At 38.8% G+C, this 25,122-nt stretch overlaps 1 protein-coding gene across 1 annotated transcript in view; it reads left to right on the forward strand.

Moving 5' to 3' along the window:
* Positions 1-1,214: 1,214 nt before the first annotated feature.
* The window catches only part of LOC102876582 (craniofacial development protein 1-like), a 152,828-nt gene continuing 128,920 nt past the window's right edge, over positions 1,215-25,122 (forward strand). Inside the window, exons 1-2 of the mRNA XM_006886027.1 lie at positions 1,215-1,274; positions 1,327-1,793. Coding sequence (XP_006886089.1) covers positions 1,215-1,274; positions 1,327-1,793 — 527 coding nt within the window. The remainder of the gene's footprint in view (positions 1,275-1,326; positions 1,794-25,122) is intronic.

Raw genomic sequence — 25,122 nt, forward strand, 5'->3', positions numbered from 1 at the left:
ATGCAATGGTGGATGACAGCTACCTGACCAACTAACTAGAAGAGATTCACATGTGATCCTTACAAGGAAAGTTGTTCCAATAGAAAGAACTTACCAAGTAATATCATAATAACACAGGCAAGTAAAATGATACTGAATATAATTAAAAAATGGATTGCAGCAGCACATCAGCAGGGAAATGCCAAAAATTCAAGCTGGATTCAGAAGAGGATGTAGAATGAAGGATATAATTGCTAATATCAGATAATTGTTGCTTAAAGGCTAAGAATATAAAAAAATATTTCTGTTTTATTGACTACACAGAAAATGTGTGTCATAACAAAATATAGATAAATTGGAAATTTCTGAATAATTGATTATACTTTTGTGGAACCTATGCAAACACCAGTGGCTAGAATAGAACAAAAGATACTGTGTGGTGTAAAATTAGGAAAGGTTTGTGTCAGCAATGTATTCTTTCACCATACAAATTAAATCTGTATGCTGAGCAAATAATTTGAGAAGCTGAATTGTACGAATAAGAATGAGGTAATGGGAAAGGAGGAAAATTCATTAACAACCAGGTTTGTACAAATGAAACAAACTTGTTTGCTGAAAATGAAGAGAATTTGAAGCACTTCTTGCTGAATCTCAAAGTTGATAGTAGCTTTTGGTATGGATTACACATCAACTTAAAGGAAACAAAGCCCTAAAAATTAATGAATATTGTTGTTGTTGTTGTTGCATACTGTAGAGTTGGAACCGGCCTATAGGTGACCCTTCCCCAGGTTTTCAGAGGCAGTTAAATTACATGGGAGGAGACTGCCCATGCTTCTCCCATGGAGCAGCTAGTGAATTTGAACTGTGTGCCTTTGGGATTGTAACTTTTAAGCAATATCATAATAAATGCAGAAAAAAATAGACTTCTCTCAAGGATTTCATTTTACTTGGATCCACAATAGAAGCAGCAGTTAAGAAATGAAATTGCGTATTATTTTGTGGAAATCTGCTACAAAAGACCTCATTAAAAGAAAGTCTACAGACTGGGGAAGAAGTATTTAGCAATGACATTTCAGACAAAAGATTTATAACTAAAATTTACGAAATACTACACTGCCTCCCTAAGTAAAAGATTGATAATTTGGTTATAAAATGGGCAAAAGACGAGTTCTGTGGTCAACCCCGTAGGTCTTTGCTGTTTAGGGCAGCTGCTGAGGTTTTTGCCTGGCGGTAGCATGGAGTTATTTGACTCCGAAGACTTTTTGACCTCAGAGGAAGACGAGGGATTACATGCTGTCGCTTGACACCAATTTGTTTTGTGCCCAGGACGTCATTTTGACATCTCAGATCGAAGGTGGAAAGTATAGTGAAGATGATGCAAGCGAATTAGTGAAGGAAAGTGAAGTGGATGGCGAAGAGCAGACACAGAAAACTCAAGAGGAAAAAAAGAAGGCTCAGAGCTTTCCAGCCAGAAAGAGAAAACTGGGTGGCCTTTCATTAGAAGGAGAAGATGTGGATGCCGGAGCGGAATCTGGAGGGACCAACAGTGAGGAGGAAGATGGGTCAGCAGAGCAGGAAAAGGACAGTAAGTCAGAAGATGCAAGAAAAAAGAAGGGTGAACTCTGGGCCAGCTTTCTCAATGATGTCAGACCAAAATCAAAAGTGTCTGCTGCAAGTACTCGAGTTAAGAGAGAAGAGGAAGCTGCAGAAACAAGTTCAAGTAAGTTGGTGAAACTTGAGGATCTGACAAGGCCTCCAGAAGCTGAAAAGGTCAGGATCACCAAGGTGTTTAATTTTGCTGGTGAAGAAGCCAGGTCAGGTGCTGTCAAGCTGACTACGCCTTATAGTGACCCTGTAAACAACAGATGGGAACCTTGCCCTATCCCGTGCCATCGTCATGATCTCCGCCATACTCAAGCCCATTGTTGCAGTCACTGTCATTCTGTTTCATTGAGGGTCTTCCTCTCTCTTGCTTGCCCTCCCCCTTTCCCAGCATGATGTCTCTTCCCAAGCACTGACCCCTTCCGACAACCTGAGTGAGCTCAGGTGGCGGTGTGGTCTGGCGTTTTGAATCCACCAGCAGCTCTGAGGGAGAAAGATGAATAGTCACTTCCTGTGCAATTTGCAGCTTCGGAAACCCGCTGGAGAACCCACTATGTGTCGACGGCAGTGAGGTTATCTAAGGAAATATATAACTTTACCAGTGGCCTTACCTAATAAGAAAAACTGATCAATAATTGTTGCTATGAGAAGTCATTAAATTTCATAATAAAAAAAAATGGGCAAAAGGCATGAAAAAATTCTTCACCAAGGAGGATATTCAGATGACCAACAAAGATGAGGAAATGTTCAAAATTACTAGCAATCAGAGAGATCCAAATTAAAACAAATATATAAAGTTTAACAGGGGAGTAAACAATAAATATTGTCAAGAATATAAAGAGATTGGAACTCTCATTCACTGTTGGTGGTACTGTAAAATGATGCATCCACTATAAACAGCAGTTTGGCATATCTTCAAAAGGTGAATGAAGAAATCCCATATGATCCAGATATTCCACTACTAGGAATTTACTTCAAGAAAATCAGAGCTGAGACACAAATTGAGATATGTACACTTATATTCATTACAAACTTATTCACAATGGGAAGAAAGTGGAAACATCCCAAATCCTCATCAACAAATGAATGAATGGATAGAAAAATTGTGGTACATCCTCACAGTGGAATATTATGCAGCACCGAAGGGAAAAAAAAATTGTAAAATACTGCACAACATAATCAAGTCTAGAAGGCACTATGTTGAATGAAAAACTTTACCACAAAGAATACTGCATAAGACCACTACTGTGAAAATAGTAAGAGAACTCTGTGTGTGTGTGTGTGTGTGTGTGTGTGTGTGTGTGTGTGTGTAAAGAAGATGGAAGGAGGAGAAATCAAATGTACAGACAATAAACCTGTAAAGGATCAGGACAAGGGAGGATCAACTTGAGAACTGATGAAAGGACAATATGGCTGTTGCAATTAGCAGATCTTTATAGCTGTTCAAAAGGGGTAGGGAGTGCAGAGAAGAGAAACAGAAGAAGGGAAAGAGGGTAAAGATCATTTAGGCAACAGAGATTAATAGATGGAAGGTGGGGCGTAGGTAAGGTGTAATGGGAACTTGATGAAACCAATAAAAGGCATTGATCAAAAATAAACAATTATATAAAACACAATGTATTTGAATAATTTTAAAAATATCTCTTTAAAATTCTAAAAGCGAAGATGTGACTTTGAGGACACCAAACTGATATTTTCAGTAACCTTATGCTCATATAACAAGTGGACAATGAATAAGGAAGACCACAGAAGACTTGATAATGTGAATTATGAAAAATAATCAATGCTATTAGCAACCACTTATTAACCAGGACCAGCAAGGAGTTCTTCATCAGGTTGATTTTTTTAAATTATTTTATTAATTTTAATGAACAGATATTTTGGATTTTCATTCATTCATTGTTGCACTGTTTTCTCTACCCATCTCCCCCCAGTTCACTCCTCTCCTTGAAAAGCAAAAGATAAACTTCTTCGTTGGTATATTTTTGAGGCTATCAAAAATTAAGGGTGAGGGATCTCTGGTGGCCTAGTGGCAAGAAGCTGCATTGCAATCCCAGAGGTATGTCGTTTGAATCCACCAGATGCTCAGCTAGAGAAGGAAGGGCAATCTCCTCCTGTACCAGTCAGATCCGATTTGATGATACACACACAAAATAATAAAATAAAATAAATTTTAAAAATTAAGTATGAATTATGATATTGTTGACAAGTATGTCTTAGACTATGAGAAAGACTTATTTATCTTGGAAAAAGTGTAGTTAAAATGTTCATTAGAAGTTAGGATGGAAAGATTTCATCTCACATACTTAGTATACACTATGAGGAGGGACAAATACTTGGAGAAGGACTTGGTAAAGTAGGTCAGAGAAAAATAGGAAGACCCTTAATGAGGTGGACTAACACAGTAGCTGCAACAATAGATTTGAATATATGAATAATTATAAGGATGGTGTAGGTCAGGCATTGTTTCATTCCCTTTAGAATCAACTCAATGACACCTAACAATAATATTTTTGTTTGTTTTAAATTAGGGGTTTTTTCCTCTCATTTTATGATGCAGATTTCTCTCCCACACTTTCCATAACTGACATTATGTTTCATACAATCATTCCCATACATTGTGTTTTATAAATCACCATTGAACTATGCCCATTATCACTCAGTCTTTACATGTCCCCTACAGATCTTTTCCATTTCTTTCCTCCACCCAACAAATTGTGAAACCCTTTGGTTTTCTTTCTAGCCATCCTCACCCCTCTTCTCCCACCCCCACCCCCTTGGATTCCCATACATGTTTTGCTAGTTATTATTCCATTTTTACAGTAATGGTCTTCTGCAGTATTTGTCCTTATGAAACAGTCTCTTGGAAGTTTTGTAGTATTTTTCAAAATCATTGCTCCTGTGCACTATAGTATTTCATTGTGTGAATGTACCCCTATTTCTCAATCCATTTGATTGGACATTTGGGCTATTTGTATCAGCTCGTGTGACGGTGCATAATCCTGCTATGAACATTGGGGTAGAAATCTCTATTTGTGTCTCACTTCCAATTTCCTTGGGGTATATTCCTAGTAGTGGAATAACTGGGTCATAATGGAAAATAAGGAGAGTATGCTTTCATATTACTCTGATCAATCTCTTTGTTGTTGAGTCAGAACCAACTTCATAGAAGACCTTCCATTGAGTTCCCAAGACTGTAAATCACACAGGAGGAGATTGCCTGTCTTTCTCCTACAGAGCTCCTGGTGAATTTGAGCCAGAGAGGCTCAGTCTTTGGGTTAACAGAACAATGGCCTATGGACTGGGCCACCACAGCTCTCACCAGAGCTCACATTAGTGGATAAAGTATGATATTTTCTGGGCCATGAACTTGCATTCATGCAAAGAATTAGAGTTATTGGGCAGTGTAGTCTGTAGGAGTTGTGGTGATAATCTAAAAGCTGTGCCTTCCTGGTGGCCTGAATCCACCAGTAACAATCCAGGAGAAAGATGGACAATCTCCTTCTGTGCAATTTGCAGCCTTGGAAAACCAATGTAGTGTCAGCTATGAATCTATTCAAACTCTGTGGGAATGAGTTTTATTTTTTTAGTTTATCTTAAATTTCATTTCTTTCTCCATTGTATCAGCAATTTCAAAGTTAGACTCAGTCACTTTAGGATCATTTCTCCCCCTTTTTATTCCTGTTAGGACTTAGGGGTTTAAGGGGTCCCCCTTAGCAACAAGGTAGCTATATGGAGCTTGTGGTTCCTTTTTGAGTACCAAGGTATCTAGACAGGGTTTGGGGTACTTGCCTAGGCAACAGAGCATTGGATGTGGGCTTTTGGATTTATAGAGGTCTTTCATAACAACACGGTGTCTTTTATAACAACATGTTGTCTGAGGTAAGTTTGAGGGAGGAAATATTAGAAAGGAAGGATATAGTTGGGTCTCTTTGTATCTAGTAATGCCGGCATCTGCTGAGATGTGCCATCTATTTTGATTCTCAGCCAGTCTCCACCCCTTCAAGCTGGCATTGATCATGATGAATGATGCCTCATCAGACCCCTGTCTGGAAGCTCCACGACGTATCTTTTCCTGAAGTGGCTGCTTGCCCTGGCCTCCAGGCCTCCAGAACACCTTCTTCCCCTCCCCTCTCTCATTCTCATTTAGCTGTACCCCCACTTGAAAACTGTTTGGTGACACAATGACAAAAGGAGTTTTGGGGGGACTGGCCACCAAGATGGAAAACAAACCCAACCCTCTACATCTCACTGCCCTCTTCCCAGCCTAGCTAGGCACAGTATTCAACCCTAATCACAGGGAGGCCCACAAACCTCTCAGCTATCTCTTCTCCTTACTTGCTTTAAGGAGCAGTAGTTTAGGTGGTGTTAAGGGATCAACTCCAGGAAGATTGGTTCTCTATGATTACTATCACCTTCTTTGTCTTATTCCAGCAAGAGTGACTTTTAAATTTAAAAAGTCATGATTTGACCTTCTGTTCACCCATCACCTCTAGAATCAACCCCAATGGAGGCCATATATCTAATGGTCCTAATGGGAGATGCTCATGGGGTCATAAGGCTAAAATAATTTAAAGGGGAAAAAAAACCCCACATATGGCTAATATATCAAATAATTACCCCACCACACTAAGAAGTACATAGAGATTTGATACATAGATTTTAAATAAAGAATACATATGACTGCATAACTTCAGTTTTCTTCTGTAAAACTTAAAGTCAAATAGTCCATCAAAAGGTCTATAAAGTTACAACTAGAACAGTCTTAAAAATCCTATGTGCTCAAAGAAACATTAAAACATACATCCTTTTAAAGAACAAGGTTAAAGTAGAACTCCCTTAGAGGTGAAATTCACATTTGGGGAAACACTGTATTATAAACCGAGAAATAGGTAATCTCAAATGTTCATACATCAATGGTAATCATTTTTGTAATAGCTATGTTTGAAATTTGTTGGTAGCTTGTCAACCATCACAGTGTATCTTCAGCGTTCTCTTTCCCAACAGAGATAAAATTTACAATATAATGAGTTCCTAAATTAAAAAATGCAGAATGTCATATTTGAAGCATGATGACTGATGCAAAATTGACTCATAAAAATGCAGTTTACGGCTATCTTCCATCAAATGCCTTAAATATGAAAAAGTTTCATACAATAGATTTTCTTCTCAAAACAACATCAATTTACACTTAAAGAATCTGAGAAAACAAGCATAGTCCCTTCCAATCACTTGCCTAGAGATAATTTAAGTTTACTTTTTCATCATTTGTGAAAGTTTGACTGATGTATGTCAAGGCCTCACTGCTTTGTTGTCTTAATATGCAAATTACAGTTTCCAAGGCTGCTAAGAGTTGTGCCTTTAGTTGCTGTGAGATTGAAACACACTCACAGAGACACACACACAGACACTCAGAACTTTCCCTGGAGTTTGGAGACACATCATTTGGAAGAGGGAGACAAGTCTTGGGCCAACCTCCCTTCTATGACTACACGTTTGGAACAGGAAGCTCCTCTGTATCTGTAGAAATGATTGATTGCTTGATGATCATTGAGCACCCACAGTGAGTTTGGTTCTCAATATATATTAACACATCAATAGTTTTCTTTCCCAACTAGAAGCACAATGCTTCAAGATGATGCCTCCAACACTTTCCAAAATCTTTCTACCTGGAGTCATTCCTACGTCCTTCCAGGATGCATACAAACAAAAGGTGAGGTAAACTTGGTTTTTGCAGAAGTTTTAGTTCTTCACATACAGCACTTGGTACCTCCCAGCACTGAGTCCATACCCTCGGTAGAATTAGAATTGGTCCCTATCACAGGTGAAGTCTGAGGGAGTCAAGCACTCCATGACTTCCATGACAACCACTGGTATGTTTTAGAGCAAAATTCATCAGGAATTGTGAAGAATCTTACCATTTCTATCACCAGCAGGAATAAAAGGCTCAGGGTTGGCAGGCCTAGTGGATAATCTCTGCTTCCAAAATAACTGCCTTGGAGGAGTGCTCTCCTCTGGGTTAGATGATTTCATTAATTGGTGTCTAACTCATAAGTCTGAGTTATTTATTGTAAAACCAAATAGGGACCATATGACTTTGAAGACTTGATCAGACCAGGCTGTGTGGGCCAGACATTGAGCAGATCAAGCCTCCCAGCATTAATCTGTCACAGTCCATTTTTCACTTGCTAAATCAGCTTTATGCAAATCTTCCCCTAGCAGAGCTCACCTCTTCAGGAACCCCTTTCCTTGACTTCAAACATCTGTGGATATTTCTGAGGTAGGGACATTGAAAGTTGTTTTGAGACATGAGATTAGAATTGGAGAGTAGTGAGGGGCATTAGCAGTCATTTTTTTTTAACTCCAGTTTAACATACAAGGAAATAAAAGTGAAATGACTTGTCCACACTCTCAGAGCCAAAATGGCACCAGCAGGAGAAAATTGTCCTACATAAGCAGGAGATAAAGAGCCCACTTCGTATCTTATTTGGCTCCCAGACCTTGCTATTAAATCACTTTTAATGTCTTTTAAGAGCAAAGTGTAATGTAAACAAACAAACAAGCAAGCAAAGAGGAATACATATTTTGGAAAACACAGAAAATGCCAACTCCTCTGCCTAAATAAGTATTGTTAATATTTTTACTCAAGTATTTCCATTGTATTCTACAACTTAGACATTGAAGACATATACAAAAGTGGGAGTGCGTCAAAATTGGTACAAGCAAGTGGAGTTAATAATTGAAATACCTTACTAAGCCAACAAACAAACACAGATTAAAAATTTGCACTTGTTAATTTTGGGAACCACAGGCCTGTTTAAGAAACAGCCTTCCCTCAGACATGTTATTGTTATTGTTGTTGTGTACCATAGAGCCAGAACCAATCCACAGCTGACCCTTCGGTTGGTTTTCAGAGGCACAGGAGGAGATTGCCCATTCTTCTCCCACCGAGCAGATGGTGGATTCAAATTGTGTACCTTCAGGATTGCAGCGCAGCTTCTTGCCACCAGAGCTGTTTATATATAGAACTAACCCTAAGTCCATTTTGAGTCCTAATTTGCTTACGGGAAGCCTAGGTCTCAATATTTACGAACAATCTAAACTTTAGATCATGTCCTGTGACTAGATACAGTTCTGAGTTAATCCCATTCCTCTCCTCCACCATGCCTATGCCTCAAACTTTATCTTCACACTGGATAAAGAAAAGGGTTAAGTTTGGATTAGTATAGATAGTTAGATGTTAATCATCAAATGTTTTACTTATATGAAAAATTAGAGATCAAGAATATCTAAATTCTCATCAGCATTATTCACTGTATCTGGGGATGAGAAAAGGTATCTTCCTATTTACCCAGGGTTCTTGTTCAAGACCTTGGATGTTTGTTTGGTTTGCAGCCATTGTTTGGGCATCCAAACTTTCAGTTTTCTAGGTTGCCTGGAATGTTCTCATGCTTGCTATTGTTTTCATCTAAGATCTGTACTTGTCTCTTCCTGACTAGAGGCTTTCTTTTTTTTCCCCTTTTCTAATTATTATTATTTTTAATAAAAGCTTACAGAGACTTAAGATTCCCATTCATTCATTGTTGCACTTTTCTCCCTGGCCACCCCTACCCCTACAGTTTGCTTTTCTCTTTGAAAAGTAAAAGAAAAAAAATTCTTTCATTGTTATACAATCCCTTCCCTCAAGTGCACTCCACTGTGCAGCCTTCATTCTGGACTCCTGTCATGACAATAATACCTAATCATACATCCCTTTTAAACAGTTCTCACCCTCATCTGTTTCAATGCAGTATACATCATTAAAAGCTTTCATCATCTCATTCCTTAAAGTTGGCCACTAGGCAAGCCTTTAGCCTGAACATGGGGCATGGAGAAAATCAGCTTCCTCCCTGAGCTGCTTCAAAATTTCTTCTCTTTAGTGCAACTGATGGAGCTCAGTGGCCTAGTGGTAAGAAGCTGCATTGCAATCTCAGAAGCATGTAGATAAAATCCACCAACTGCTCTGTTGAGAAGGATGGGCAATCTCCTCCCTTGCTGTTTACTGCCTCTGAAAACTTCCTGGAGGGTCAGCTATGGATCAGTTCCAACTCGATGGCAAACAACAATAATGGTAAGTCTCTCCTCCTGTCTCATAATACAAAGATGGAGAAAGTATATGCTGCAGAGTTTGGGGACATTAAATAAAACAAATAAACAAGCAAAAAAAAAAAAATCCACAAACTTCTATCTCTGGAATCAAAGCCACAAGCAATTCTGGGCATTTTCACTTAATTTGTCTAGCACTCCCTCTAGTGAACTTAATGTTTACTGGTTGTCACTAGAAAATAAAGGGAGAGGGGAGCTAACTCACTCATGTCTAATGAACTCCTACAGAATAGCAACATAGCGATCCTAAAGAACAGAACAAAACTTCATCAGAGGGCTTCCAATGCTGTAAACCTTTATGAAAATCAATTTCAGCTTTCTCCCCATAGCAGGTGCATTTGAACAGCATACTTTTTTAGCTAATAACCCAATACTTTAACCACAGTGCAGTGCCACAAACTTGCCTAAGGAAATAGCTAGCAACTTGAAAGAGACATCAAGTTAGAAAAACGAATGTTTCTATTTGAAAGTAACATAGGATCTGGGAATGGAAGGATGAATACAACTTGAAAATGAGAAAATGCCACAGCTAAGATTTGGAAGAACCTAGAATTAGAGGAACAAGAGACTGGCCAGTTTGATGGAGATTCTGTATTCGTAAGGAGAAATCATGGAGCATAAATCTGAAAGTCTTTAAAATGTCAGGGTCCATGAAATGCCAGGCTAAGGGTAATGGGAAATCAGCAAACTATGTACTATTTATATTGAAATTCAGTACTTTTTTTTTTCTTCCAGTTTCCAAGGATCATAGGTCTGACCCTGTTAATTCCTCATTTACTGAACAGGACCATATGCAAACTATCCTAGGCACATTGATATTTATTCAAAAATCTCAAAGTTCTTTAGGAAAGTTAGTCCCATACAATCACATGCTACATTTGAGTCCATGCTTTGTATTTATAACTGTGACTTCTTCAGTTGTGTATGAGAAAAAGTACAAAGTAAGATAATGGTAACAGTTGTCTAGTAGATATCTATGGAGGGGGAAAGTGGCCAGCTTAATTCTGTTTTGATTTTTCACCATGTGTGACTTGATCTGTGGGCTGGATTTCGAGACCACAATTGTGCCAAACCTCATTAGTGTTTAAGGCATACTCATGTCCAAATATGGCTCTCTCGTGTTTTGTGTTGACCATGTGCCTGAGTCCAACTGTCCAATCCAGAGCAGACTCCGCGCCAGAGCTCTAACAGACACAACATAGACTAGCATTATGTGATGTATAAACAATTTTGCCTGATATGACAGCATGTGAATAATTCAGCCGGTAGATTTGCAAGGAGGAAGTATGATGTAGCTTATGAATGGCTCCTCCTAAAATCACAAACTAATTGTTCCCTGCCAGCTGTGATCTAAGTCCCCAAAGGAAGGACAAAGATGTGCTTACTTTGCGGCTTCTAAATTCCCATTTTCTAGTGAAAAGAATATAAAGAAAGGTGTGTTAGAAGAGAGAGTAGAGACACAAAGTGAAACTATAAACAGTAAAGGAAGGAAAAGGAAGGGAGATAAGAAGAAAGAAAGGAGAGAGAAACAGACAAAAGAGAGAAAGAGACTCTGAAAGAAGTAAATTGCGAGGCAGAAAAAAAGAAAGAAGTGTGAGAGTTTGGAAGGAAAAGCATAAAGAAGACAGGATTGTTTAAATATCAAGCTTCTAGAACTGTAGTTTATATTATTTACTTTGTGATGCTGCTGATCCCTAACACTCAGGAAAGCTGGAGGTCAGAGATCAAGAACTCTCCATTTTTAGTGTTCTGATTTTTAAAAATGTTACTATTTATCTTTCCTTTTTATGCCATTCCTCTTAGAAGAAGTCTATGGCCCACAAAAGAAATTTCACATATGTTGTTGTTAGGTGCCATTGAGCCAATTATGCCCCTTCATGACTCTATGAACAACAGATCTGAACCTAGTCCTATCCTGTCATCCTCACACACTAGAGACAACTGTGGCAGTCACTGTGTCAATCCTCCTACTTGAGGGTCTTCCTCTCCTTAGCTGACCCTCTGCCTTTCCAGCTTCACATTAGCTACCCAATAAGTACTTGTTAGAAGACCGAATTCTTTGTCTTATGTGAAGCTTTGTCTTAACTACTAATGCCCATATTCATGAATTGATTCATTTCCACAAGTATTTTTTAGCACTTGCTCTCTGCCAAGAAGAGGTCATAATAGGTGTTCTGGGTTGAATTGTATCTTCCAAAATACAGGTATATAGTGATGTGAAAGTTTTGTAAGGATTCTCCCATGACCTGATAAACCAAACAGTTAAAGACGATTTAAAAAGGAACATAACACATCCTGTCCCAAACCTGATCTGATGTAAGGGATGTGTCCTGCACCAACTTTTGTCTAAAATGACATAAAAGGAGAGAAGCTAGCAGAGATGGACGACCTCAGTACCACCAAGAAAATAATTGCTGAGAGTGGAGTGTATCCTTTTAGACTCAGGTACCTATAATGGGAAACTCCTTGACACAGAGGAAGTCCAAGACACATGGAGATCTCTGCTGAATGGAGGTCTTCAGATGCTGAAGGAAACAAGGATCTTCCCCCAGAACTGGGAGACAGAGAGAGAGAGGTCCTTCTCCAAGAGCTGGCACCCTGAATATAAACTTCTAGTGTCCGAAACGGTAAGAGAATAAATTTATTTTTATTAAAATCATCCACTGTGGTGTATCTGTGACAGCAGCATTGCACAGCTGCTATTGTTGTGATTGTTAGGTGCCATCAAGTCAGCTGTGACTTGCCCTGTGAATATCGGATCTGAGCTTTACCTCATCCGGCCGCTCCTCTTGATCTCTGCCCTGCTCGTCCTCATTATGGTAGCCACTGTGTCAATCCCTCTTGTGAACTCAGGGGCTTCCTCTCTTTCCCTGACCCTTTACCATTCCCAGCATCAAGTCTTTCTTTAAGAACTGAAGATGTGCCCACAGTAAGTGAGTCCAAGTTTCCCCATCCTTGCTTCGAAAGAGCACTCTGTTTGCACTTTCTTCAAGACAGATCTGTTTGTTCTTTTGGCACTCTGTGGTATATTCGATGAGCTGTCATGTCATAGAGTCACTTGTGACTCATAGTGACCCTATGTACAACAACTCTGACGTCTGCTCTATTTCTTTGCAAATACACAATTCAAAGGTATTGATTCTAATTCTGTCATCCTTATTCATTATCCAACTTTCAGAAGCATAAGAAGCAACTGAAAACACATGGCTTGAATCATGCATACTATACTCTCTAAAATGACATCCTTGCTTTGTAGAATTTTGGAGGGGTCCTGACTGCTGTTACCATAGGTGCTGATCCAAGTAAAATGAAATCATTGACAACTTCAATCTTTTTTCCGTCTCTCATGATATTGTTAATTGGTCTAGGGGTGAGGATTTTTGTTTTCTGGATATTAAATTGTAAGCCACATTGAAGGCTGTGTTCTTTGATTTTCTTCAGTAAGTCCCTCACGCCTTAATTGCTATCAGCATGCAAGGTTGTATCATCTGGGTAATATATACAGGCTGCTGTTGAGTCTTCTTCCAACAACTAGTAGGTTAAAAATATTGCTACCTCCACAGTTTTATATTCTTGTAAGCTTATGTGATTGTTTATTATGTTTTACTACATCTTGGAGGCATTGATTTTTCTGTCATCTTTATTCATTGTCCAACACTCAGATAAACAGCGAGCAGTTGAGAAAGACCATGGCCTGAATCAGGCACACCTTAGTCTCTAGACTGACATTGTTATACTTTTGCGCTCTGGAGAGGTCATCGATAGCAGATTTTCCCAATGTAACTCATCTTTTGATTTCTTGGCTGTTGCTACAGAATGTTAATTGTGGAGCCAAGCAGGCTGAAGCTGTTAACAATCTCAGTCTCTTCACTGTTTATCATGATGCTGTCAATTGGCCCAGTGCTGGAGAATCTTTGTCTCCTTGATATTGAGTTTCAATCCATATTGCAGGCTGCAGTCCCTGACCTTCTGCAACAAATGTCTCAGGTCTTCTTTGATTTCAGCAAGCAAGGTTGTGTCATCTGCATAACACAGGCTGTTGATACCACATTCCTCTTCGTGTAGCCCAGCCTCCTGGATAATCTGTTCCACATATAGATTGGAAATGTATGGAGATAGGATGCATCCCTGGTGTACATCTTTCCTGATTTTGAACAAGCAGTGTTTCCTTGCTCTGTCTGGCGATTGCTTCTTGGTACAAGTATAGATTTGGCATAAGCACAATCAAGTGTTCTGGGATTCCCATTCTTCTCAGAGTCAGCCACAGTTTGTTGTCATCCAAAAGACTTTCCTCATCTCTAGAGTGTCAATGAGGAAAGTAATAGATGAAATAAGCACATAGAGCACTTAGCAAGAATCTAAAGATATTGCTCCTCACATTGTGAAAGGTACATAGTTAGTTGTCCCGGTGATCCAAGAAAAATCTAGATAGGCTAGAACATTGCATGAAATTATAAAAAAAAAACATAAACAGGACTGATTATAAAACTCTAATATTAGATTTTAAAAACATACTCAAGTTCCAGTTAAATAATTGAAAGGAAGCCTCAGTTACATGTGTCACCTTCCTCAATGAGAAAGCCTGGAAGTGTTGGCTGATTAAAGTCTTACAGTGAGGCTTGGCTGCTAAAATTACTGAAGAGCTTCAGGGCTGCACACTAGATGTCAATTCCGGGAAAGAGAGATATCTTTGTTCACATTACACTTAAATTGTCCCATCAATTATTGTGTTCCACTCTGAAAAATATAGACAGAGCTAGAATATCCAGCAGAGGGAGACACGGGAGGTGAAAGATCTGGCATTGAAATCAGATCGACCTGGGATTGATTAAATTGAAGTACCCTTTTTACTAAGTGAGTCATCTAGAACAAGTTGTTTAACTTTGCTTAAAATGGATATTAAGTGAGATAAGGGCTTGTATTTATTAAGATAAAACTGACTGCAGTCGTAGATAAAATCATGACTTTTCAATGATTTAATGCCATTAACATTTATTTATATCACAGTTCAATACAGATATTTCTGTCATGGGGCCTTCCATGAAGTCATTCAATGACCCCAGGAGCCTTCTATTTTATAGTTCTACCTGCAGACATGGAGAGAAACCACTGAGGCTGAGAAGGGACGTGAGTCATTTCCACTTACATTTCATTGGCAAGAATTCAGCCCTTTGGCCACACATAAATACAAAGCGCTCTAGAAAATATATTCTGTCTACCCAGGAGGCAAAAAAGTAGTGTGTGCAACAGTCCAGCGTCCTGGTTACCAATAAGCGATTTCATTTTCTCTCCACACTTAGCTTTTTGCCAAAGGGGATAACCTCATCCAGCTACAGCTTCTAGTCAAAGTTCAGGATCTTTGGATAGCTTTTTATTAGGTAGATGGAATTGCACTAATGATGAATGTATTGTAGTTTTATGTCCACTCAGAAGATCTTCAGAAAAGGAAAAAAACAAACACCCACCCACCATAAAACCCCAAACCAACCAACCCAAACAGATCAGCTACTGAAACCCTATGGAAAATGGTGAGGGTTTTTTCCCCCTGGAACACATGGGGCTACAATGAACTGGAATAAACTTTCCAGGAATGGTTCAAAAGTAGATGAGGGGCCACATAGTCTTGGTCTCTACAAGGACCTTTCTCCACTGTTCTTCCTGGTCACTGACTCCACTCCCTGGGAACATGCAAATGAACTTGGTAAGGAAACGGATATAAAAATTTTTTTTAAAAAAAAAGATGGAAAAGAAACCCCAACAAAACCCCTGGAAATAAAATTTATTATTAAATATTTGGGGCTTCAAATAGAGAGAAAGTTTACATAGAAAAAATAAAATGATAGGATATTTCTTGGAATGATGACGTTGTGGATCACAATCCATGCAATCTATGTCCTTTAAAGGCTTATTTTGGCTGCTGCATGGAAAAAAAAACCAGATTGGTTCTAGCAAGGGGAGATACAGGTGAGAGATAAAGGCAGCCCATACCAGGGTGATAAAAGGAAAAATAAAAAGAAGATGATAGATTTGCAGAATATTTAGAAAATTGAAGAAGTACCTGGTGATTGTCTTAGTTTTATTAATTTTAATGAAAGTTTACAGATACATTGGAATTCCATTCATTCCTTGTTGCACTTTTTCCCCTGCCCAATCTCCTTTCCAGTTTTCTCTTCTCTGTGAAAATTAAAAGAAAAGTTATTTCATTGTTATACAATCCCTTCCCACAAGTCCACTCCACTATAAAGCCTTCGTTCTAGACTCCTGTCATAACAATAACACCTAATCATGTATCCCTTTTAAACAGTACTCTCCCTCATCTGTTTCAATGTTGTTGTTGTTGCTGTTGTTATGTGCTGTCGAGTCATTTGCGACTCATAGAGACCCTATGTACAACAGCCCTAAACCCTGCTCTATCCTGTGCCAAACGCATTGCCTCTGACACACCCATTCCGATTACCCCAGTCACTGATTCAATCCACCTCATAGAGTGTCTTCCCCTCCTGTGTCGTCCCTCCACCCTACCAAGCATGATGTCCCTCTCCAAGGACCTGTCCCTCCTTACAACATGTCCAAAGTATGTCAGACGAAGCCCCAGAAACTTTGCTTCCAAGGCGTAGCCTGGTTTAACCCTCTCTAGGATGAATCTGTTTTTTTGGCAGTCCATGGTACATTCAATACTCTTCTCCAGTACCACAGCTCAAAGGCATCAATTCTCCTTCTATCCTCTCTAGTCATTGTCCCACTCTCTGATGCATAACAAGTGATTGCAAAGACCATGGCCTGTATCAGACACACCTTAGTCTCCAGAGAGACACTGTTGTTCTTAGTACTTTAGAGAGGTCCCTAACAGCAGACTTTCCCATCGCTATACGTTTTTTTAATTTCCTGTCTGCTGGTGCCAAGAGTGTTAACTGTGGAGCCGAGCAAACTGAAGCTGTGAACAATCTCAATCTCTTCACCATCCATCCTGATGCTACCAATTGGTCCAGTGGTGAGAATCTTTGTCTTCTTGACATTGAGCCTCAGTCCATACTGAAGGCTGCAGTCCTTGACCCTCTGCAGTAAGTGCATGAGGTCCTCCTCAGTTTCAGCAAGCAGGGCTGTGTCATCTGCATAACACAGATTATTGATAGATCTTCCACCAATCCTGACCCTACATTTCTCCTCAGAGCCCAGCCTCTCAGATAATCTGCTCTGCATAGAGGTTGAAAAGGTATGTTTCAATGCAGTATACATAATTTATTCTATCTTTCTCAGTCTCCCTCCAATTCCAATGTCAGTCCCGTTTTACAGCAGTGGCACTGTGCAGTATTTGTTCTTTTGTGACTGAGGTATTTCACTCAGCAAAATGTCCTCCAGGGTCATCCATTTTGTATAATATTTTATAAGTTTCTTGTTTTTTAATACAGTGTAGTGTTCCATTGTGTGAATATACCACAACTTCTCTAACCATTCTTTTGTTGATGGGCACTTGGGTTGTTTCCAACTCTTTCCTATTGTGAACAAAGCCACGATAAACATGGGTGTGCATATATATACTTGGGTGGCAGTTATGGTTTCTTTGGTGTATATTTTAGTAGTGGACTTGCTGAGTCAAATGGTATTTCTATTTGCAATTTTTTGAGAAAGTGCCATATTGCCTTCCATAGTGGTTGCACCATTTTATACTCCCACCAACAGTGAATAAGGGTTCCAGTTTCTCCACAAACTCGCTAGCATTTGTTGTTTGCTATCTGTTAAGTTTTACTATTCTTACTGGAGTGAGATGATATCTCATAGTTGTCTTGATTTGCATCTCTCTTAGAGCTAGGGATTTTGAACATTTCTTCATGTGCTTGTTGGCCATCTGAATGTCTTCCTTGGTGAAGTGTCTGTTCATATCCTGTGCCCATTTTTCAATTGGATTATTTACCTTTATCTTGTTGTGGTGCTCAAGTATTTTATAAATTCTAGATATAAGTCCTTTATCTAACATGTCATTACCAAATATCTTTTCCCAGTCTGTGGCTTCCCTTTTTATCCTGTTGGAGAAGTTTTTGGATGTGCACAGGGATTTGATTCTTAGAAGGTCCCATTCATCAGTCTTATCCTCTCCTGGTTGTAGATTTTTCAGAATGCTTGGAAGACTGTTGATCCTGTGGATTAGGACTTCTAGAGTTCTTCCAAGCTTTTCTCTAATGAATTTTATAGTCCTTGGTTTTAGTTCTAGGTCCATGATCCACCTAGACTTGGTTTTTGTGTATGGAGTGAGGTGTGGGATCTTGCTTGAGTTTTCTGCAGATAGTTTTCCAATTTTGTCAGCATCATTTGTTAAAAAAGACTGTTGTTTCCCCACTTAACTGATTTCATCTCCTTGTAAAAAATCAGTTGGTCATAGGTAGATGGGCTGATTTCTGAATTCTCAATTCTATTCCATTGATCTATGTGTCTGTCATTGTACCATGTTGTTTTGACCACCATGGCAGTGCAGTAGGATTTTAAATCAGGGAGTGAGATGCCTCCTACCTTGTTTCTCTTTTTAAGGAGTACTTTGCTTATTCAGGGGCTCTTTTCATTCCAGATGAAACTAGAAATTACCGTTTCCATCTCCTTGAAGAATGGGATTGTATTTGTATTGGTATTGCATTGAACGTATAAATTGCCTTTGGTAATATTGTCATTTTCACAATATTGAGTCTTCCTATCCATGAGGAAGGAATATTCTTACATTTCTCCAGGTCTCTTTTTGTTTTTGTAGTTACGCTTTGTATTTTACTTTGAAAAGATCTTTTGTGCTTCTGGTTAGATTCACTCCCAAGCATTTAATCTTGTGATTAGCTATTGTGAAGGGTATTGATTTTCTTAGCTCCAGCTCTGTATTCTCATTGTTACTTTAGAGAAATCCAACTGATTTTTGTATGTTTATCTTGTATCCTGCCACTTTGCTGAATTGGTCAACTATACCCAATAGGTTTTTTTTGCTGAGTCTTTAGGTTTTTCTAAGTAATACTATCATATCATCTTCATATTGAGATAAATTTAACTCATCTTTGCCAATTTGGATACCTCTTATTTCCTTCTCTTGTCTTATTGCTATCATTAAGATTTCCAATACAGCATTGAATAAGAGAGCTGATAGTGGGCATCCTTGCCTAGTTCCTGTTCTTAAAGGGAATGTCTTTAATCTCTCTCCATTGAGAACAATGTTGGCTCTAAGGTTTGTGTATATACTTTTTAATATGTTGAAGAAATTCCCCTCTAATCCTATTTTGTTGAGTGTTTTAATCAGGAAAGGGTATTGGATTTTGTCAAATGTCTTTTCTGCAACAATTGATAGGATCATGTGGTTCTTATTCTTTGCTTTGTTAATGTGATGAATTACATTAACTGTTTTTCTTAGGATGAACCATCCTTGCATACTTGATATGAATCACACTTGGTCATGGTGAATTATTTCTTTCATGTATTGTTGGATTCTATTGGCTAGGATTTTATTCAGGAGTTTTGCATCTATGTTCATAAGAGATATTGGCCTATAGTTTTCTATTTTGGTGGTGACCTTTCCTGGTTTTGGTATCAAAAATATGCTTGCTTCATAGAATGAGCCTGGGAGAAGTCCATCTTTTTCTATTTTCTGAAATAGTTTATGTAGAATTTGTGACAGCTCTTCTCTGAAGGTTTGATAAAATTCACTTGTGAAACCATCTTGTCCAGGACTTTTTTTGGCTGGAAGTTGTTTTGTTACCTTTCCAATTTCTTCTTTTTTAGTGGGTCTGTTCAGGTGTTCAACTTAGTTTGTGCCAGTTTAGGTAGGTTGTGTATTTCTAAGTATTTGTCTATTTCCTCTAGGTTTTCATATTTGAGTGTAGTTTTTCATAATACTCTAATATTATCCTTTTTATTTTAGTTGGTTCTGTTGTGATGTGGTTGTTTCATCTCTTATTTGGATTATTTGTGTCTTTTCCTTCTTTTGTTAGTTTTCCTACTGGTTTGTAGTTTTTATTGATCTTTTCAAAGAACCAATTCCTAGTTTTGTTAATGGTTTCAATTGTTTTTTGGTTTTATATTTAATTCATGTCTGCTCTAATATTTATAATTTCAAGGTTTTTAGAGGATATCATATTTTCTTGCTTTTATTTTTCAAGTTATTGTCCTTTGTGGTAGTGAGACACAGAATTAAAGGATAACTCCAGGCTAATGGTCTGAACAAGTGGGTGTGTGGTACACTAGATAAGTACATTTCCTGCAGTGATAAACTGTGTGATAGACATTAAAGATGTTCATTTGGAGAGGAGGGAGCTCCAGTGATGTAGTTTGGAAGTTGTGCTACTAAATCTGAAGCTATACTTCCATAGTGGTTGAATCTATCAGTGGCACCTCAGAAGAAAGATTGGCAATCTCTTCTTAGGTGATTTACAGACGTGGAAATCTAATGGAGGTCACCCATAAGTCCATTCTAATCTAAGAGTAATACATAGCAATAATAACGTGGTTATGTTACTAGGATGTTCTGCAGCAATCATGTACTAGGAATGTAATGTTTTTGCTAGGGCATTCGTGGTTCAGTCATGGAATTCTTGCTGATTGTGGATCCAAGTAAGATGAAACCACTGACTGTTTTAACACTTTCTCCATCTATTATGTTGCTTTCTAGTGACCCAATGGTAAGAATCTTTGTTTTCTTGATGCTGAGATGTAATCCATATTGAAACCTCTAGTCTTTGATCCTCTGCAGAAAGTGCTTCAGGTCCTCCTCACTTTTAGCAAGCAGGGTTTTGTTATCTGTATAATGTAGTTTGTTGATGAGTCTTCCCCTGATCCTGATGGCACATTCATCTTCATAAAAGCTGGCTTCACAAATGCTTAGCACGGCATACAGATGGAATATTGTTGTTGTTGCTAGATGCTGTCGAGTTGAATATGATCCATAGCAACACTATGAACAACAGATCTGAATCCAATCCTATCCTGTATTTCCTACACATTAGAGCACATTGCGACAGTCACTGTGTATGGAGAAAAGATACAACCCTGACACACATCCTTCTTGATTTTGAACTATACAGAGTTCCCTTTCTTTGTTCAGAAAACAACTTCTTCATCTAGGTATAGATTTCGTATGAGCAAAATCAAGAGCTCTGAGACTCCCATTTTCCTCAAGGTCAACGATAGTTTGTTGTGATCCACACAGTCAAATGTCTTTTCATGGTAAACAAAACAAACATAGACATTTTTCTGATATTCTCTGCTTTCAGTTAGGAACCATCTGACATTGGCAATGATATCCCTGGTGCCACAGTCTCTTCTAAACTCCATTTGAACTTCTAGTCGTTTTCTGTCAATGTACTGTTCCAGCCAATTTTTTTATCCTTTTCAGTAATATTTTGCATACATGTTATATTAATGGTATCATTCAATAAATTTTAAATTCTGATGGATTACCTATCTTGATAATAGGAGCAAAAATGGATCACTTCCAGTCAAGTTAGTTAGACAGCTCTCCTCCAAATTTCCTGGCATAGCCTGACAATCACACCCAGGGCTGAATCTGTTATTTGAAACATGTCAATTTGTATCCCATCTATTCCTGGCATCTTATATTTATTTATTTAGTTAGTTAGTTAGTTTTCATTTCAATGAACATCTACAGAGATTCTGGAATTCCATTCATTCATTCTTGCACCCTTCTCCCCGCCCACCCCACCCCCAGTTTGCTCTTCACCTTGAAAAACAAAAGAAAAACTCCCTCATTGGTACACAATTCACCCCGCACATCCCCCAAGCACACCCCCAACCCCAAATATATTCCGTACTCTTATGATAAACATAATGCCCTAAAATATACTTTTAAACTATTCTCTCCCTCATAGACTTCAATGCCGTAAATATATTTCATCCAGTTTTTCTCAGTCTTACCCCAACGCCGATGTCAGCCTCATTCTACAAGAGTGGCACCATATAGCATTTGTCCCTTTGTGACTGAGATACCTCACTCAGCATAATGTCCTCCAGGGTCACCCATTTTGAATAATATTGCATGAGTTCCTTGTTTTTCAATGCAGCATAATATTCCATCGTGCGAATATACCACAGCTTCTCTACCCATTCGTTTGTTGATGGGCATTTAGGTTGTTTCCAACTCCTTGCTATTGTAAACAAAGCCGCAATAAACATGGGTATGCATATATCTATTTGGATGCCATTTATGGTCTCTTTAGGGTATATTCCCAGTAGTGGAATTGCTGGGTCAAATGGTATCTCTATTTGCAACTTTTTTTAATGTTTTTAATTATTTTTACGTGTACTGTCAAATCAGATCTGACTGGTACAGGAGGAGAGTGCCCCCTCCTCCAACAGAGCATCTGGTGGACTTGAACTGCGTACCTCTGGGATTGCAGTGCAGCGTCTTGCCACTAGGCCACCAGAGCTCCCTTTATTTGCAACTTTTTGAGAAAGCGCCACATCGCTTTCCACAGTGGTTGCTACCATTTTACACTCCCACCAACAGTGAATAAGGGTTCCAGTCTCTCCACAACCTCGCCAGCATTTGTTGCTTGTGTTAAATTTTGCTAGTCTTACTGGGGTGAGATGATATCTCATGGTTGTCTTGATTTGCATCTCTCTCAGAGCTAGGGATTTTGAACATTTCTTCATGTGCTTGTTGGCCATCTGAATGTCTTCCTTGGTGAAGTGTCTGTTCATATCCTGTGCCCATTTTTCAATTGGTTCTTTACCTTTATCTTGTTGTGGTGCTCGAGTATTTTATAAATTCTAGATATGTCCCTTATCTGACATGTCATTACCAAACACTTTTTCCCAGTCTGTGGCTTCCCTTTTTACCCTGCTAAAGAAGTTTCTGTATGCTCATAGGGATTTGATTCTTAGAAGGTCCCATTCATCAGTCTTATCCTCTCCTGGTTGTAAATTTTTCAGAATACTTGGAAGACTCTTTATGTTGTGGATTAGGGCTACTAAAGTTCTTCCAGGCTTTTCTTGAATGAAGTTTATAGTCCTTGGTTTTAGTCCTAGGTCCATGATCCACCTTGAGTTGGTTTTTGTATATGGAGTGAGGTATGGATCTTGCTTAATTACTCTGCAGATAGTTTTCCAATTTTGCCAACACCATTTGTTAAAAAGGCTGTCATTTCCCCACCTAACTGATTTCATATCCTTGTCAAAAATCAGTTGACCATAAATAGATGGGCTGATTTCCGGGTTCTCAATTCAATTCCATTGATCTATGTGTCTGTCATTGTACTAGTACCATGCTGTCTTGACTACCACAGCAGTGTAGTAGGATTTTAAATCAGGGTGTGAGATGGCATCTTATTTTTTGCCATTGTCTCCAGTGTGGCTTGAACTTCTTCCATTGTTACCATTGGCTTTTGTTTATATGGTGCTTCCAGAATTTTTTCAGTATTGACCTATACTTTCTGGTAAAATGATTCTGTATATTCCTTCCATCTTCTTTTAATGCGTCCTGAATCATTCAACATTTTGTTCATGGCATCTTTCAGTATTGAAGCTCGATATTTTAATTTCCCTGGGTCCCTGGAATTGGGTTAGATTTGCGGTATTTCAGTGGTCCTGGCTTTGGGGATTAGGTAGGAAAGCAACTATGCATATAAACAGATGTTTACTGAAATGATTATGCTGGACCCTAGTCTCTGCTATGCCCTGTCCTTGAGGCCGCTACTGAGAAGTTTTATTTACATATCACTCTCCTTTCTGCTCCTATCCCAAATCTTCATTCTCTCCTAAACCTATTTCTACTTCCTTTGTAAATCTCACAGTCCCTCTAAGTGTTTAGGCTTTTGAAAAATAAAGGCCAAAAATTCTTGCACAGTACAACTTCTTTCTGTCCTGCATCATATCTTCCTTTAATTAATCACAGCAAAAGTAAGATATCCAACTGGAAAGGAAGGTAAAGAAACCGCAAGAAGGGAGAGGAAAAGTTTAAACTATTTTAAAATATTCCCCAGCCCCCTTGTTCAAATCTTGTGCCCCTTTCCCCTGTTTAATTGCTTTTGATTGCCTTTGGGATGAGGTTCAAACTTCTCTCATGGTCTAGATCTTTGCATGATGTCATCCCCACCCATGTCTGCAGTTCTTCTTGTCCTTCTCTCTTCTGCTCCAGTCAGATTGGACACTTGCCCCTGTTGCCTGTAAATCATGCCTGTGATATTCAGATGCACTGGCCCTCTCTCTAGAATGTTCTCCCCTCATCCCTCCCCCTACACGGCCAACTTGTATATAAAACTTCAGTTTTGGTCATACATGGATGAGGTTCTGAGTCCCTTGTATAATCTTGTAGCAGCACCTGTAATTTCTTCATCTTCATCCTTATTGCTCAAAATTATTTGTTCTAAGTTCATTCAAAAGGAGCTCTCATGATATAGTTGTGTTGCATATTGCGCTTTTAACTAAAAGGTTGATGGTTTACATTTGCCAACTGCTTTGGTGGGAGAAGGACAAGCAATCTCTTTCTGAAAAAGATTTATCGCTTTAGAAACCCAATAGAAAGGTTGGAGGCTTACTGTAACTCAGAATCAACCCAATAAGTTTGTGTGTGTGCGTGTGTGTGTTCAATATCTGTATGTTTCACAAGATTAGTGATGTAGTCTCTGCCGTGTCATCTTGCTACTAGATAGCTTGAGTAACTGTGGGCAAGGGGGTAGTGGGACTGGCTTGGATGTGTGCATGCATTGTGTCAGTGTGTGGATGTGATTTTCTGTTCTGGTTTATTTGTGAACTCATTTTCACAATGTTGTTGTTGTGTACCCTCAAGTCAGAACTGACCCATAGCTGATCCTTCATGGGTTTTCAGAGGTAGTTATTTGCACTAGAGGAGATTGCCCATCAGTTTCCCATGGAGCAGCTGGTGGATTTGAACCACCTATATCTCTGGTCGCCTAATGACAAGAAGCTGCGCTGAAATCCCAAAGGCATGTGGTTTGAGGCCACCAGCTGCTCCTCAGGAGAAGGATGGGCAATCTCCTCCTGTGCGATTAACTGCCTCTGAAAACCCACTGGAGGGTCAGCCATGGGTCTATTCGGACCCTACAGCACACAACAAAAACAATAACATAAGGAACTATAAATAAAAATTTGCATTTAAACCAAGCTCATCTATCAAGCATTTTACAAAAGAATCTTATTCACAGATACTAGAGATTTGCTTTTCATTCAGAATAGTCTCATGTTTATTCTTGGACTTGTTTCTACAAATATCTCTCCATCTGAGTTACTGTGAGAACAGACAGGAGGGGATTATGGGGAAAGAGACTACGTTTTTGAGAAACCCAACTCACAGACGTAATGGACCCTAGAATAGTAAGGTTCTGGGAGCAAGGACATTAAGCTACACTATTTTTAGAAAATGTATGTGTTTTTTTAACACTTTGGGAGTTTGCTGTA

The sequence above is a fragment of the Elephantulus edwardii genome, unplaced genomic scaffold (assembly GCF_000299155.1).
Source record: "Elephantulus edwardii isolate Elephantulus edwardi_28Jun2011 unplaced genomic scaffold, EleEdw1.0 scaffold00046, whole genome shotgun sequence".
NCBI lineage: Eukaryota > Metazoa > Chordata > Mammalia > Macroscelidea > Macroscelididae > Elephantulus > Elephantulus edwardii.